At 40.1% G+C, this 15,599-nt stretch overlaps 2 protein-coding genes across 3 annotated transcripts; one reads left to right on the top strand and one right to left on the bottom strand.

Moving 5' to 3' along the window:
* Positions 1-376: 376 nt before the first annotated feature.
* Positions 377-8,501, bottom strand: LOC139625107 (ribosomal biogenesis factor-like). 2 transcript variants are annotated; one of them, XM_071484748.1, is made up of 4 exons: positions 3,236-3,374; positions 1,649-1,764; positions 1,403-1,519; positions 377-1,299 (listed from the first exon to the last, which is right to left on the bottom strand). In XM_071484748.1, exons 2-4 carry the CDS (start codon positions 1,757-1,759, stop codon positions 1,231-1,233), a joined length of 297 nt encoding a protein of 98 aa, XP_071340849.1. In that variant the 5' UTR covers positions 1,760-1,764; positions 3,236-3,374; the 3' UTR covers positions 377-1,230. The 2 variants fall into 2 exon arrangements, with proteins under 2 accessions (XP_071340849.1, XP_071340850.1); XM_071484749.1 differs by lacking the exon at positions 3,236-3,374 and adding an exon at positions 8,392-8,501 and having other exon boundaries at positions 1,088-1,299.
* LOC139625106 (carbonic anhydrase 1) lies at positions 5,192-12,901 on the top strand. Its single transcript, XM_071484747.1, has 7 exons — positions 5,192-5,591; positions 5,875-6,072; positions 7,839-7,957; positions 8,827-8,919; positions 9,073-9,135; positions 9,227-9,382; positions 11,315-12,901. Exons 1-7 carry the CDS (start codon positions 5,558-5,560, stop codon positions 11,432-11,434), a joined length of 783 nt encoding a protein of 260 aa, XP_071340848.1. The 5' UTR covers positions 5,192-5,557; the 3' UTR covers positions 11,435-12,901.
* The last annotated feature ends 2,698 nt before the right edge of the window (positions 12,902-15,599 follow it).

The following is a 15,599-nucleotide window of genomic DNA, read 5'->3' as shown; positions in this document are numbered from 1 at the left end:
ACCATCTTTGCTCCTGCTCCAGATTTATTGACCAACTAACTCAGTCAGAGGTCACCGCGGAGACAAGCAATTAGCCAGGCACTGGTGCAACCCATGACCTTCGATGTCAAGTTTCTATGCCAGCGGCGGCGGGAGCTGCAGCAGCAGCAGCATACTGATAACGGCATGCTGCCCGCAGGCAGTGCCAAAAAAATCTATACCTCATCTTCAGGTTGTTCTTGTAATAGAAATGACAGTGTGAGGCAATGAGAGAGAGCTTGTACATACACAATATAAGAGATGCCTGACCATATGATGCAGTGCGATACAGCTACAACACAAACGGACTCAAAAATGAGTTAAACCGACATTGCTAAACAAAAAATGAACAAAAAACTCAATGTGTAGCGTTTGTATTTGTGCCTTTTCAAACACACCACATGAAATATCTTGCATTTAATGAGAAAACTTATTGTATGTGAATTTCTCATTCAAATTCTGTGATTGCAGCAGCTTCATTACCACAAAATCTGAGACAGCATGAGAAGCCTAAAAAAACAGGTGTGAAAACCTTGAATCCAGCGAAACCACAAAGACAGTACAAGTATATAATTCTTTTCAAAAATGTTCCAGGGTTAAAACAACCTTTAATTAAATGTTTTTAACTACAGATCCAAGATGATGAACAACAACGCCCACATCTCAAAAACGGTTTGATATTTGAACTATGTTGTTAATTCATTAATCATTTCAAGGAAAGTAGTCACTGTTTCCATTTGCTCAAATGTGAGGTTTTCTTTTTAAGAGAATATTTTTTTGGCTGTTGACCAGAAAAAAAACAAGCTTGTTGAAGACATCAGCTTGGCCTCTGGGACTGAGCTTTTTTTTTTTTCTAAGTCTTCATTAATCAAGGAAACAAAAAGCAGATCAAATAATCATGAAAATAATGATTAGTTGTTACCCTAACATTTCTACACAAAAGATATTTATCAATAAAAATGATAGAAATATTCTTAAACAATATCACAACTGTTCAGTGATAACATTTCTCTGCACAGGATATACAAGATGCTTAAATTATACACATAATTTTATCATCATGCCACAACTGCAACCTCCTCTCACCTTAGACTCATCTGCAGTCTGTATTATGGCATAAGATTTCAGAAGCTCCTCTGAGGCTTCATTTCAAAAACTGAACATGAACATGTCTTTCATCAGTGCTCATCATTGTCCTTCTCTCCTGGCCCATTATAGCTGAGAGAAGAGTTGAGCAGCATTGTCAACATTTACAGATTCCTTTGGTGGCTCCCTGACAACCTAAAATGAGAAAAAAATTAATTATTATTATTAATTATATGAAAAGAATTTAAATGTTGGGTAATAAAGAAGAGGTTTAAATGCCCTCAGTTTCCTCCTCTACCTGTGTTTGTTTCTTTGGCTCGGGAGCAACGGACTTTGAAAGACTCTTACAATCCCTCTGGACCTCTGTGAAGATTTGATTGAGGTTCTCCACCTTCTCATTTTTCACCGCATTGATCTGTGAAATCACAAATTATATTAGAGGAGGTGCTGTAAAACACTACATACAAGGGAGTAGAGTAGAGTAGAGTAGAAAGTACGTGTGAAAATATGGAGAGAAGAAAAGGCAACAGGAGAGAGATCTTACATGTTTGAGTGTTGTTGTGACAGGTTTCGCTTTGTTCTTGTGCTTCAAGTGCTTGTTTGCCACTTGAAAGACGTTCTTCTGTTTCTTCCCTTTCTGTTTATTCTTCGCCATGTTACCTGGGGAGAGAGCACCAGTAGGCACGGTTATTTTCATGGGAGATTCTTCTGTGCCATGTGTCCTGTATTTAACCTTGTGGGCTCTCTCTCTCTCTCTTTTGCCTGCTCTAAAGATGCAGCGTCCACATCAATCGCACAAGCTCGCAGTTCCTCTGAATAAGATAAATGTTCAAGGTTCTTCACATGCTGCCTACACTCCTGATTAGCACACCTTGTTATGCCAGAAGCTGCCTCCTTGAAACAGTCAATCGCAACACTTGATCAGGTTCAAGAGTTTCAGATGATGTATAATAAGTGCAACTCAAGTGATTCTAGAGGCCAAACAAACCAGTTCAGACATTTTTTTTTTTTTCTATAGTTCTGCAGCTGACTGTCTTCACAGTTTCATACCGTCTAGACTTTTACCAGGAGTTGCACCATAAACAACAACAAACCCTCTCAGTATGCGGCCCTGAGGGCAAAAAACAGATGTTCTTCAAGGGTATCAAAGAAAAAAAAATGCACAGCTCTTTAAACCCTGAAGCTGCTGGCTCGCAGCAGACTGTCCTCACTACCACTCCTGTCAGACAGCAGCAAGAAGGTGAAGCTACAGTGGGAGTGTGAGAACCGAAACTAGAGTGGAAAAACACTCCAGTCTGTCTAGAGCACAGATGGTGAATCACACACCCTGGTTCAGGCTTTGAGAAGCTGATGGCAGAGTCTGGTATTAAACAACATAAATGCCAAATAATGATGACGATAAAGTAGTAATAGTAATGATAATAACTTTATATAACGTTTTATACATGTGAAATGAAATGTAATAGATAGATTAGATAGATGGATACCTTGTTAATCCCAAAACAAAATTGGTTTATAATCAAGGAAATTGGCCTAACATATATGAAAAACAAACACACAGTAAAATAATTTTTATTTTACTTTTAATATCCTGCAGTCAAGTGTGAGGGCAGCAACTAGACAATATGAAAGTATATAAAGTATTTTTCAAAATGAGTCAACAAATATTGTCATTAGAGCTGCAACAATTAGTCATTATATTTATTAGTCGATTAGCAGAATGCAAGTATTAATATTTGTATAAGAATTCAATTCGAAGGAGGATTCAATGCTTTTGTTTTTCACAGGACAGTAACAGAATACTAATACTACCACTACTACTGCAACTACTACTGATAAAAGGCAATAATGAAAGTGATCTTAAGTTGCAGCCCCACTTGTCATATAGTGTGTTTTTGTGTTTGGATCATTTCACCCTGCTCTGGTGGATGAAGTGCCACCCGATGCCTAAATGTAAACACACATCAGGACTGCAATTTACATGTATGTGTACGTGTGTTCGTTTGTATTTTCTTAATTTTCGCACCACGTTGACTAAAATTACTTGGTGACGCTAATTTTAAAAAAACTAATGAAAACCAGTGATTGTAAAACTAAACATGTCGGCTGTAAAAGACACTTAAAGACAGACCTCGGTGAAGTGGTCGGTTCGTGTTGATATCCTCATGTGCTACAAACGTGTCTCCTCTGCTACGTCATTTGCATGCGACAGTCGACGTAAGTTGCATAAAATTCTTCTTCTTCTTCTTCTTCTTCTTCTTCTTCTTCTTCTTCTTATTATTATTATTATTATTATTATTATTATTATTATTATTATTATTATTATTATTTACGTTACCCGTGCTGTCCCTTAACCTTTATATAATATAGTAGTATTTGTGTGACAGTGCAGAATAAATTGTGTGTTTAAACCTTTTTAATTCAATAAGAACATTATCTTGCAGTTCTTCGTGTTTAAGTTATAGTCGCAAAACCGAAATATGACTTGATTTATTAAGGTTTTTTGACGGGGAAACCGGAAGAAGACGAAAACAAAACATCCGGTTTGTATGTCTGACCTTCAAAATAAATGCTTTAAAGTTTAGATCCCTTTTATAGGTTATTTTGAAATTTGTTAACAGATCTCACAGTGGCGAAGACTGCTCAGTGTGGCAACATGTTTTGTGCCAATTACTCAGTGGACCTTCTGCTGAAATTCATTATAGACCTCCTCTGTGTTAACATTTTAGCTACAGCAACATTTTACATACCCACAATATTATTTACACAGTTTCACTTAACAGGACTAAAATGAGATTTAAATTCATTATGTTTGTTTGTCTATCAAAGCTATTTGATGCCAAAAAGACTAATATCTGCAAAGCTCTAATCTATGATTGTCTTTGACTACAAGCCTTGTAGTCTCATCCACAAACAGCAGGTGGCACCTTAGTACCACCACAGCTGAGCTCATTGCAGCCTGTTTTTGAAAAACTGATCAAAACTTATTGTAGCCTACCACTGTACTCTGAGCTGGACTGGCCACTAGGATGCAATTAAACTGTTCTCCAGATTTAAGGGAGGTTTAGGCTTGGTGGTCAACAGAAGGGTGGACTAATCCCTCAACAAGATAATCAGTTATTTCTGACTTTGAAATGCATTTTTCCTACATTTTAGAGGCACATATGCAATTTCCTAAAACCACACTTAGTCATTGTCTGTTTAGAGACTATTATAACTATACGTGAATACTGACAGAACACAAACATAGCCTGGATGTCCATGTGTGTGTCAGTGTCTCACACTCATGAAGTTTAGTCTTGGGGTTGCCCTGACTCTCTGATACCTTAACACCGTTTGTGTATGGATGTGGATGTGCTTATTATGTCTGTTTCTTTCTTTCTTTTTTTTCACTGGACATCCACTTGGCCTATTTTGCACTATACTGACTACCTGCTGCAGTAGCCCTACACTAACACTGATGGACAAATTGTGCACAAAGTAGGCCTTGACTTTATGTTATCTGTCCTCCTGAGCTGTGCAAAAATCAAGCTTTTCTGTCCTATTATAGTTGTGTTTGTTTTTAAAAATGTGTTTATAAACGAATACAACTCATAAGTTAGTCAAAATAATTTTGAAAGATTTTCACATACACACACTTCTGACTCATCAAATTGGATGCCTTTTATGTGACTTTTTTGGACCCTGCAAATACAAGGCATTCAGTCCCCATGAGTTCATTTAAAGGCTTGCATTTTTTTTTCCGTTTTTGGATCAAAGTCCACAGGGTACAATTAAGCCAAACAGAGACTTTGACCACTCTTTTGTTGATAGGCGTTCTGACAAACAGGTTATTTAACGTTACCACAATAATCCCACATTAAATAGCCTACTTTTCAAACCCTTTAATCTTGATTGGGCCGTTTCTCTGCGATCCAACAAGTACTAATTACATCGGCCTAATATGTTGGTGATATTTTGTATGTCTGTTTCTTCCTTGTACTGTTCGCCTTGCTGAGATATTCAGGAACCCAGAGCGTCCCTTTCAATACTGGCAGTTTCAAAGTGATATCAGGCTGCATGCTGTTGCGTAATTCCGTTATTTCCTGACATTACGGGCAAGTTAAACCCGTTGCTGCGTGGTGCAAATGCGCTCCGCTGGTTGATCGGCGAATATCCAGCTCTTCAGCTTGTCAATGAAGATTTTACCGCCGCAGAGGGAGAGAGAGAGGGAGAGAGAGGGAGAGAGAGACTCATTGATCCACAGTGTTGCAGCCTTGCTGCGCATCTAAACTCCTCCCGGCCATTGCGCGGACATCATGTGGCCAATACCAGCCTGACAGACACACGGCACACAGGGGACCCTATATAAGCTGTGCAGCTGTCAGGTGGAGGACACTGGCTGCTCTGCGCCGGGGAAGGACTCGCTTTAGGGGATTACAGCTCTAGATACTCATACATTCAAACTCTAACGATGTCTCACGCTTGGGGATACGCAGCGAACAACGGTGAGGCGCTCACGACTCATACACGCTGTGGTGCGGTGGATGACATTACTGAGAGGACTGTTAACCACCAGTCATACCAACAGGCAGGGTGCTGGGTGAATGAATGGGAGGATGGTGCATGCACGGGTCACTGCAGAGATTTTTCATCCTGCACATTTGGGGGGGTTTTACGCGCGTTTTAAGCACATCACCATCCTCAAATGAGCAGTTTGTTTCACGAATAAAACCCACGTTTCAAGACGAATATTCTAATAACCACAGTGTTATCATTATATCATTTTAGGACCCGACAAATGGGCTGATAACTTCCCTATTGCCAATGGACCCCGCCAGTCTCCCATTGACATCGTACCTGGTGAAGCATCATACGACGCGGGGCTGAAGCCGCTCAACCTGAAGTATGACCCCTCCACCTGCCTTGAAATCCTCAACAACGGACATTCCTTCCAAGTGACCTTCTTGGATGACACCGACAGCTCAAGTTAGTGTTATATTAATATTGTAAGGATCCAGCCGCTCAGTGCTGCCTATGCGCGGCTTGATATCACCTCTCCAGGTTAAGAAATTGGCATTTCAATAGGCTATTTCGTTTTAACCTGGCGAGAACACAAGGGTTTCATACATTTCCAATTATTATTGCAGGCTAATGTTTACTGATATAGGCTAATGGAGGAGCTATTACTGGACTCAGGTCTGAGAACAAAGGCAGCAGGTTGTGGTGATGATTAGGATGCACAACCCGCTCAATGCGGCATTCAGGCTTGATGCGTGGCTCCTGTGTGTGTGAACTGCAGCTCTCACAGTCTCCAGCCTAAAGAGTATAGAACTCAAGCATGTTAATATTTTGTTAATATTAATATGGATGCATGAGTCATGCGCCCCAGTTTCATTGACGTCTCTGGGGCTTTTAATTTGTGGGTGTGTGTGTGTGTGTGTGTTTCTTAACAGTTATTTTATTTTAATCAAAGCAGTGAAAAGGCTGCAGGAGCTCCATTCAAGAGCCAAACACAAAGCCCGCAGATACTAATTGAATTGGTAATGTAACCCCTGGTAAACCTTTCCCACGCCAGTTCTCTTTTTCTGCCTGCAGTGAGGTCAAAAGCGCTAAAACCAAGGTTACTCTGCAAATAAACCCGCTCTTGGTTAACTATTAATGTGCCAAAATGCGTGGGAATGTGTTTAGTTATAAGATAAAAGACGTTTGATTTTTTTTTCCCCACCTTCATAATATAAAATGCATATTTTGTTGCATTGATTTTCGTTCAGATCAGACTCTAAATCCAAAAGAGACAAGAAACAATTGCTCGAGATTATTTTTTCACGTTTAGGATTTTGGATTGGTTGTCCTAAGCGGATCTGATATAGGATAATGAAGAATATGGTTACATAATCAACAAAATCACACGGGTTATTTCTGGTGGACACACATCAAAAAAAAAAAAAAGCAGTTTTACTAAGAATCTGAATTTAACGAGTTGTGGCCTCTTAAGTCTTCCTCAGTATTCCACTGCACTTATTTTCCACCCTGCCTTTCTAAATAAAGCACGAGCTAAGTCTGCCTGTCATTGTCATGGGCTTCATCACGTCATAAATCATGTCATGCACCATGGAAAAGATGAATATCACTGCAGATTATATTTGTTGTCCAGTAATGAAAAGAAGACACTTTCATGGTGATTTGCTTCAAGATCCGCACCTTATTATCATTTGAGTCCGACTACTGAGAAACAAATATCCTGTTAGGAGAGGCCAGTGTGTGTGTGTGTGTGTGTGTGTGTGTGTGTGTGTGTCTGCATTTGGTGTCACAGCACCAGAAATAGAACAATATACAGGATTAACTGCTACTGTTTCAACCATGTTGTATACTGTAAATAGGTGCATTGTGTAACACTGGAAGGAGGTTTGATGTTAACAATACCTGGACATGTAGGTCTCAGTCTGACCAGGTCTTACTCAACAGGAACTGAGTCTACTTCCATGAAATAGGATGTCTGGCATCATGACACAAGTGTGTACATGATGTACGTGTGTGTGTGTGTGTGTGTGTGTGTGTGTACATTCACATCTTATTCATCTTTAAAACCTGTTTCTTGCATTCTCATTTTTTCTTTCCAGTAAGATATTCCCTTTACAGTATGTGAGATGCACCATTGGATAACAGTGTCCAAGCCTCAATGTTCGACTGCAGTACTACCCACATTCAGTGTGGGATGAACTGATGGGAGATGTGTCTTTTTTTTTCTGCAGCTCTGGCAGACGGACCAATCTCAGGGATCTACAGGCTCAAGCAGTTTCATTTCCACTGGGGAGCTTCTGACGACAAGGGCTCTGAGCACACTGTGGCTGGGACCAAGTATCCTGCTGAGGTAAAGATACTCTCAGCCATAATGATGATGATGATGATGATCATAATGTTTACAGAGCAGAACTCTAGGGCAGGCTGAGGCTGATGCAACAATGGGGAAAAAGTGGCAGAGTGGAGATTAAGTTTTGTTTTTATTGTAGGTTGTTAACATTTCAGAAGAGCAAAAGAAGGGAACTCATTAGTCGGCTTGAACCTTAATGGCTGGAGAAAAATCCTTATGTGATATGATATTATGACGCACTGTTATGTTTCCAAAACGTTGAGTCAAGTTATTGTCTTATAGGAATTCATTTTTGTCCCCTAAGCATTTTATAAAGGAGCTATTTGTAAGCTTTGCTATTGGTACATAGCTAACATTAGCATTATCAGCTGTTTACTTACCAGTCTAGAAGAAACATTTAAGAGTTCAGCATCAAACGTCATTGTTTTACTCACCAAGAGCTGTCTCCAACAGTGTCTCTTGTCTCTATCACATCTTTTCCTCTACTGAAGTTAGCCCCACCCTGTCTCGTCACTTTCCGAAAAGCGACTCACTGTAGCCTCCAGTCTGCCCTGAAGAAGTTGCACTGTTCAGAGGGCATATTATAGACTCTTGTCTTCTAAACACAACAACTGAAGCGCTTTTCAGTCAACAGTCACCACCACCCACTCTCAGCAAGAAACCACATTCAATGGCAGAGAAAACTTACAAATAGCCCCTTTAAGCTAAATGATGCATCTCTCAAAGTTCAGTTCAGAAAATCCCATTAACATTTCAAATATCCACTTCCATTTCCACTATCTACTGTTAAATACAACATGACAGCACACAGTTCTGAAAATCAATCATAGGAATTTTTTTATTTATTTATCCATCTCATTTATCCCCAGCTCCATCTGGTGCACTGGAACACCAAATACCCAAGCTTTGGAGAAGCTGCTAGCCAGCCTGATGGACTCGCTGTTGTTGGAGTTTTCCTGCAGGTCTGTTGCAGTGATTCAAGCTTATTGTTCAGTATACAACAATTAGCATAACTAATTTCCGTACTTTGATTTGCTGCAAATTATCACAATAGTTTAAATACCACGATGCATAATTCTCTTTGCGAATGATCATTCTTATTATTTGTTTTTCAGATCGGAGATGAAAATGCAAATCTCCAGAAGGTTATTGATGCTTTTGATGTCATCAAGGCCAAAGTAGGTTTCTATAAAAAAACATATTTACTTGCATTTAATTTTTGATAAGACACACAACTGACCTGTTATTCACTTTCTGTTTTATCCTCAGGGCAAGCAGACCTCTTTCGCTAACTTTGACCCCGCCTCTCTGCTCCCTGGTTGCCTTGACTACTGGACATATGACGGCTCTCTGACCACACCCCCTCTGCTGGAGAGTGTTACCTGGATTGTCTGCAAAGAGCCCATCAGCGTCAGCTGTGATCAGGTATGTTTTCTCAAAGTCCATTTAGCAGTTGCAGAGCGATTGGCTTTGTGCCTACGGTCTAGAATAGCCCTGTCTGCAAATCCTCTCTTTTACTGCGTTCTAAATGAAGGGCTTAATTGTTCAGATTAGCTGCACGGCTGAGACGAGGAGAAGAACAAAGCTCTAATGAGAGGAAAGGCAATACAGCAGCTTCATTCACTCTCAGAATGCACGAAAAGGCAACCAAGAACACAAGGTCAAATATGAGTTGACACAGATGCTGGAGACGTTGCATTTACCACTGTATTTCTGAGTCATTATGTGAGGAGGCAACAGGAAGTGTTCATCCCACAGATGCATCACATTCTGCAGGTGAAGAGCTCAACTGAGAGTGTGAATTCAGCTAAAACTGAGTAAACACAGTATACTGGTGCATAATACCTGCATTTGCAAAGTATTTACTTGTAAAATTACACCAAATCACACCACTAAAATGGCTATTTGACTTCTAACCACCCATTAATCTAAACTAACAGCATCTCCAGTCTGGTTTATCCTTGTGGTTGCAGTCTTTAGGCCGTGTGAAAATTAGCATTGCCTAGTCAAATGTTTATGTCATGGCAGCGAGTAGGTGTCTCAAGGGTAAACATGAGGGACATGTGGATATAACCTTTAGACTCGGCGCCACATAAGCCTGGACAAGCAGATAAAGAAGGCATTCATATACAGTAATACATATCATTAGTTAATGATTTGTTATGAGCTAATGGTGAGAGCATACACCCACCAGCTGAATTAATTTGTCCCTGTAGTGACTAGGTACTCACTGTGTACATTATATTCAAGCAGCTGCAGCAGTGTAATTACCATGGACCAATTCATTAACCAGACTTAATGACAAATGTCTTAAACAGGTCATCTGACACCATCATGTAGCCGCTGACTTTTTCTTGCTCTTCCTGTCTTGTTGAAATAGTTCAAGAGATTGAGAAAACCTCAGAGTTAGAGTAAAATGGTACAGTAAATACATAAATATGAAGATACACCAAGCAGCTGGTTAGCTTAGCTTAGCATAAAGACTGGAATTAAAGCTAGCCAAACTCTGAAGGCAACAAAACTGGCCTACCAGCACCTCTAAAGCTCACTAATGATCATGTTATATCTTGTTTGTTTAATCTGTACAAAAATTAAAGTGTAAAAACAAACAGAGCTTTTTTCCTCATGGTTACTGCACCCAGCCAAGACATAGTCCGGCACGTAATGTGTTGTAAAACCACAGCTTTTTGTTTCTACAGTTTTTCTACACTTTTTGCTTATACTGCTACTTCACAGTTACTTCACCCCACAATTTAACAAAAGTTACTTTGCTGAGAATGGATTCTTTTACAAAACACGTTCAGCTTATAAAATATCAAGCATTGTCATAGATAATGTCCAGCATTCAAAATTCTACTTTAACTTAAAATTTTGAGAAATATGCTTACTTGCTGTCCTGCGACTTAGAGGAGGAGACTGATACCATTTTTCTTAAAGAGACAGTTAGCTTAGCATAGGTTACGACTTGTTTTTTCAATTTAGTTTTTGCACAGATTAAACAAAAAGTAATGCAACATGATAATTAGTGCTTACCTTGGTTACCTTTAGACAGAATCAGGCTGGCTGTTTCCTCTTTCTAGTCTTCAAGCTAAGCCAAGCTGAGATAGTCTAAACTAACGAGCTGCTGGCTGACGCTTCATATGTAGTCAAACTCTCATCTAACTCTTAGCAGGAAAGTGAATGTCTTTATTACGCAAGATGTCAAACTATTTCTCTTAGCATCAGTAACACCACTGCCTAAGTTCTGAATTTAATTCAGTGACTCAGCGGCGAGACGAGTGATGTGTTGTGTGAGTGACAGTCACAGGAGGTCAGCAGGAATGACTAACCCCGTGAGCGTCTTCTCCCTTTTCACAGATGGCCAAATTCCGCAGCCTGCTCTTCTCTGCTGAGGGGGAGCCCGACTGCTGCATGGTGGACAACTACCGCCCTCCCCAGCCACTCAAGGGTCGCTCTGTCCGTGCTTCCTTCCAGTAATGGCCCCTCCCCCTCTGTTGCCCTCCCTGCCCTGTTGCCCTCTTCCTCCCTTCCCCCTCCTTTTAGTCAGACACCCAGAGTTACCTCTCTTGCAGTGAGCCACAAAGCACACATATCTCTCTCCGTCCGATTTTAAAACAAATGAAATTCCTGTGGCCCGTTGCTTTCAGTGCTGGGCAGTCTAACCGTGAGATGGAGCACTTGCAGGATGTGCATCTCTGTTTTTATCCGTGTAATAAGCCAGCAAAGCTATCCTGTCATAATTTATTTTATGAGACAAACACTTCACGGAGGAGGCGACACGTTTACCGGGATTTTGCATCTGGTGCCCATGTTTTTAGTGACATTACACCAGGTTGTGTGGATCTTTTTTCTGCCACACAACAAATGCTACAAAGATGAAAAATAAAGATGAAATGATGCTGTCGAGCCAGCAAGTAGCAGAAAGCACAAGCTCGTTGCAGTAGCCGGGGGAGGATGAAACTATACCACCATCTGCGAGGAGGATGGTAAGGTGCAGATAAAAAGATACACACCAACACACAAGACACATACACTCCCACTGCCAGTCTGTCAGTAATCTCTGACCGACAGCCAGCCTCTGCATCAGAGCAGCTTAATAAAAAGCTGCAGCCGGTTCCATCACAACCGATTGACTCAGAAAATCCCCCTCTGGCACACACAACATCGCACGCGTAGTCTCATGCAGACGTGATGCCTATAGGCACTGGCCTGCTTATTGATTTGCATTCAACGCACAGCAACAAAGGACACAAGGACAGACTGCTGCTAGTGCAAGCTACTAAACATCATGACAACGGCTTATATCTCTGGTTTTACAGTCTAATCTTCAAATCATCCCATGTTGTCTTTTTATTATTATTATAGATTATGTCCTTTTTTTAGCCTGACAGCTTATGCAAAATAAGTCTTAAGTGATTCCTAAATTATGTTTTCTTACCAAAAGCTCCTGATAATATAGCAATAGAGAGGAGGGATCCTCCTTTTCTACATGAAATATAATGTGTAGTGAAAATCCCTTCATGTCTTGTTTTGAAACCTCAGTGTGTCAAGTGCTAATGCTTAAAACGCACAGTCGCCTTCTGGGCAATGCCATAGTGGCTAATGCACAAAGCCAAGGAAGAAAAAATTACCCTGCCAAGGCAGCCAAAGAAGCTGCCAACAGAGAAGATTATAGTGTCAGCCTGGTGTCAGGCCCTGTATAGGAGAATAATTAACAAAAGACCATGTGAACTTCAGCTTTGGGACCTCAGGGTTTAGCCCTGAAAGTGTTTCTGAAACATTAATGATAAAAATGATGTATTTCCAGAAAGATTGTAATTAGCATTAAAAAGGAAGAAAAAAGCCTTATGCCAGTCACTGTTAAGGCCATCCCATGAGTATGTGTTGTCATTCTATTTTGGAAGTGGACGTTTTGTTAGTTAAATAAATATATTTTATGACTAATACGTGTCTTGTGGTTTCTGTGTTTACTCTTCTTTGCCTTACGCAGACATACTTGTGTCATTTCCTTTCTGAGTTTAGATATTATGTAGGTCCATCAGATTTTAAAGTCCTCAGCTCTTTTGGTTTGCTCTATCATGGATTTCTGTGGTTTGAAGCTTTTGAAACTTAACTAGAATGAGCTTCCATATTAGCATGTTCTGGCTTTATGGCAAATCATCATTTTTCACTTAAATAATTGCAGCAAAGGGACAGCTTGTTGAACACTTACAGTACACTGTAGTATGTCTCTGTATCCAGTTGAAATGAATGCTAACCTGACTGGTGAGATTAGCCTATCTTATCTGAAAGGTAGAGAAATCCATATAAAGATAGTAGGGAGGTCTATCTCATGTATTTAGAAAGTCACTTATGTCGTTATTATAAAGAAATTACGTTATCAAACTTCCTGTTGACGTTGGCACCAATTAACAGACGCAACATCTGTAGCTGTGGGTGTGGAATATGCAGTGGTGGGGGAAGTACACAGTCTGGCCTTAAAGGAAAAGTTGGGCACTTAGTGAAATACACGTGTTCACTTAACTGCCAGGAATTAGATGAGAACAGTGATGTTCAATGTCTGTCTGCCAGTTTAATATGATGCTATAGCCAGTAGCCAGCTAGCTTAGCATAATAACAGGAAGCAGGGGGAAACAGCTAGTCTCAAGTGTAAAAATAAGAAGTTGTTGCTTCCTGTCTTTATGATAAGATATACTAATCATCTCCTAGTTGCTGGCATTAGGGATTATGCATTAATAGTTATAATCCAATAATATTATATACATTGTACAGCATAATGAGTACCTTAACTTTGGTACTTTAATGCTGTATTTTTACTGAAGTCAAATTTTGAATGAATGACCTTTACTTTCAGAGAATTTCTACACTGTAGCATGGCTAGTTTTAATTAAGTGACAGATCTGAGTACTTCTTCCATTACTGGCAACATGTGAAGGCCGTGGATATTTAGAGACAGTAGCTCCAGTTGTTTAGCCTGGCATTTCCAGACCATTTCCATAGTGAATAAACATGAGCTCACTGGTTGGTCTGGTTTCCAGGTTTCCAGTTGTTGGGATTTCAAGAACAAGAAGTACAAAGTATTAAACCATCAGCACTGGTGAAGGTGTATTTTTCTGTACTGGAGTGAAAGAATTGATCTTATACATTTTTCCTGTTTATTAGTTTTACTTCTATTATAAGTGGGCAATGGGCGATTATCTCCTTTCATCATGTGTGTACAAGAAAACACTGCTAACAGCCAACGAGCAGCTGACACCTAAGTGTACTGAAGATTTTAATCAGCTGCGGCATTTCACCTTGTGTGAAATGCAAGTAACACTTGACTTCTCACCTCTCTTATAAACCCTCCACAGGAAGATGAGACAAATTTTAATCAACAGAGCTTTTCTACCTCCTCTGCTTGAGGGTGGGTGTTACCAGTTTTTTTTTGTTTTTTTTTTTCCAGCTGGTGTCTAGCGTCTGCAGAGAAATGTGTGTGTCTTTTCTGAACAGGAAAAGCTGGCTTGACCACACAGAGCTCTGAATAGAGCTGGACTTGTCCTCAGAACATCCTCAGTCCCTTGTGTGCCCTCAGTCACCCCTATGTGTCCTACAAAATATCAATAAAAATAAGAGCTATCGACTGCTGACATGTCTGGCTGACTGACCCAGTCAGAATCAATAAGGACTTGTATAACAGAAAAAGTCTTTGATACAAACCAGAATGGAAAAGTTTGTTTAAGGTCACATGTGATCACTAGTAGCTGCTCTGGGAAAACTTTCATAACCAGTCATTCCACAAGGTCAGCTATTCTGGTAACAGTAGACAGCAGGAGATGAATGGTTCACACTAGTGATGCCTGGATTCTTTCATTTACTTTCTCTTGTAGTCAAACCAGTTACAAACCCATGAAGAAACAGAGCATCAGTGCGCTTCGTTATGCCAGACTTCTGAAGTATAAAGACCTTTTGCTTATCAGATGTACTATAAGTTCCCTTTCTTTAAAAAATTCTTTATATTTTGCAATGGTTTCCTGGACTTGACCATTCACCAGGCCCTGCCCCCATTACTTACTGTTGCTGCCATTCCAAGTTGCGGTTGCTAAGCTAAAATTGCTCTTCTGGAAAGGTGGTTAATTAATAGCAAACATTTGCTTCAGATTACATTCTCTGCACACGCTAACTGAACTAAACGTGTAAATAAAACCAAAGATGTCCTCTATCATCCTTGTTGCTGGATTATTTACCTAACTGCCGTTGATCACCTTCATCCACTGTTGACATTTCAGTACAGCTTCCTATTTCCACAGTCTTGTTTTTTCACCAGCATTCCCTTTGTGTTGCATCTTCTCATCTCACTTGGTGTTGTGACAGCTGGGTGAGAGGAAAAATCCTGCTGGGTGCCATCGTGTAACACAGATGTGGCCACGCTCATTTGCATGTTTTGTCTCCTTCAATACATGCCTTCACAAACTGAATATAACTCACGGTCAGGTCATCTAGTCTGCAGCATGTGAGTGTTTGTCAGGGTCAGAAACTTTGATGTCACAACAGATTTATATTAGTTAAACTGGCCTGAGCTCCACATGTGATGATGATGGTGTATTGTTGTTTAAATAGATTTTATTGAACATGTAAGGTAAGGGCAAACAGATCGGGGTTA

This window comes from Trachinotus anak, unplaced genomic scaffold, assembly GCF_046630095.1.
Source record: "Trachinotus anak isolate AG129_WGS33_773 ecotype Australia unplaced genomic scaffold, CSIRO_AGI_Tana_v1 ptg000009l, whole genome shotgun sequence".
NCBI lineage: Eukaryota > Metazoa > Chordata > Actinopteri > Carangiformes > Carangidae > Trachinotus > Trachinotus anak.
This window is presented reverse-complemented; position numbering and strand designations above follow the sequence as displayed.

Coding starts and splice junctions, on each gene's coding strand:
- LOC139625107 (XM_071484749.1), bottom strand. CDS start 1,759: ATGGCGAAGAATAAACAGAAAGGGAAGAAACAGAAGAACGTCTTTCAA. Junction 1,520..1,648: donor TCACAACAACACTCAAACAT/GTAAGATCTCTC, acceptor GTGATTTCACAG/ATCAATGCGGTGAAAAATGA. Junction 1,300..1,402: donor AGCCAAAGAAACAAACACAG/GTAGAGGAGGAA, acceptor TTCTCATTTTAG/GTTGTCAGGGAGCCACCAAA.
- LOC139625106 (XM_071484747.1), top strand. CDS start 5,558: ATGTCTCACGCTTGGGGATACGCAGCGAACAACG. Junction 6,073..7,838: donor GGATGACACCGACAGCTCAA/GTTAGTGTTATA, acceptor TTTTTTCTGCAG/CTCTGGCAGACGGACCAATC. Junction 9,383..11,314: donor TCAGCGTCAGCTGTGATCAG/GTATGTTTTCTC, acceptor CCCTTTTCACAG/ATGGCCAAATTCCGCAGCCT.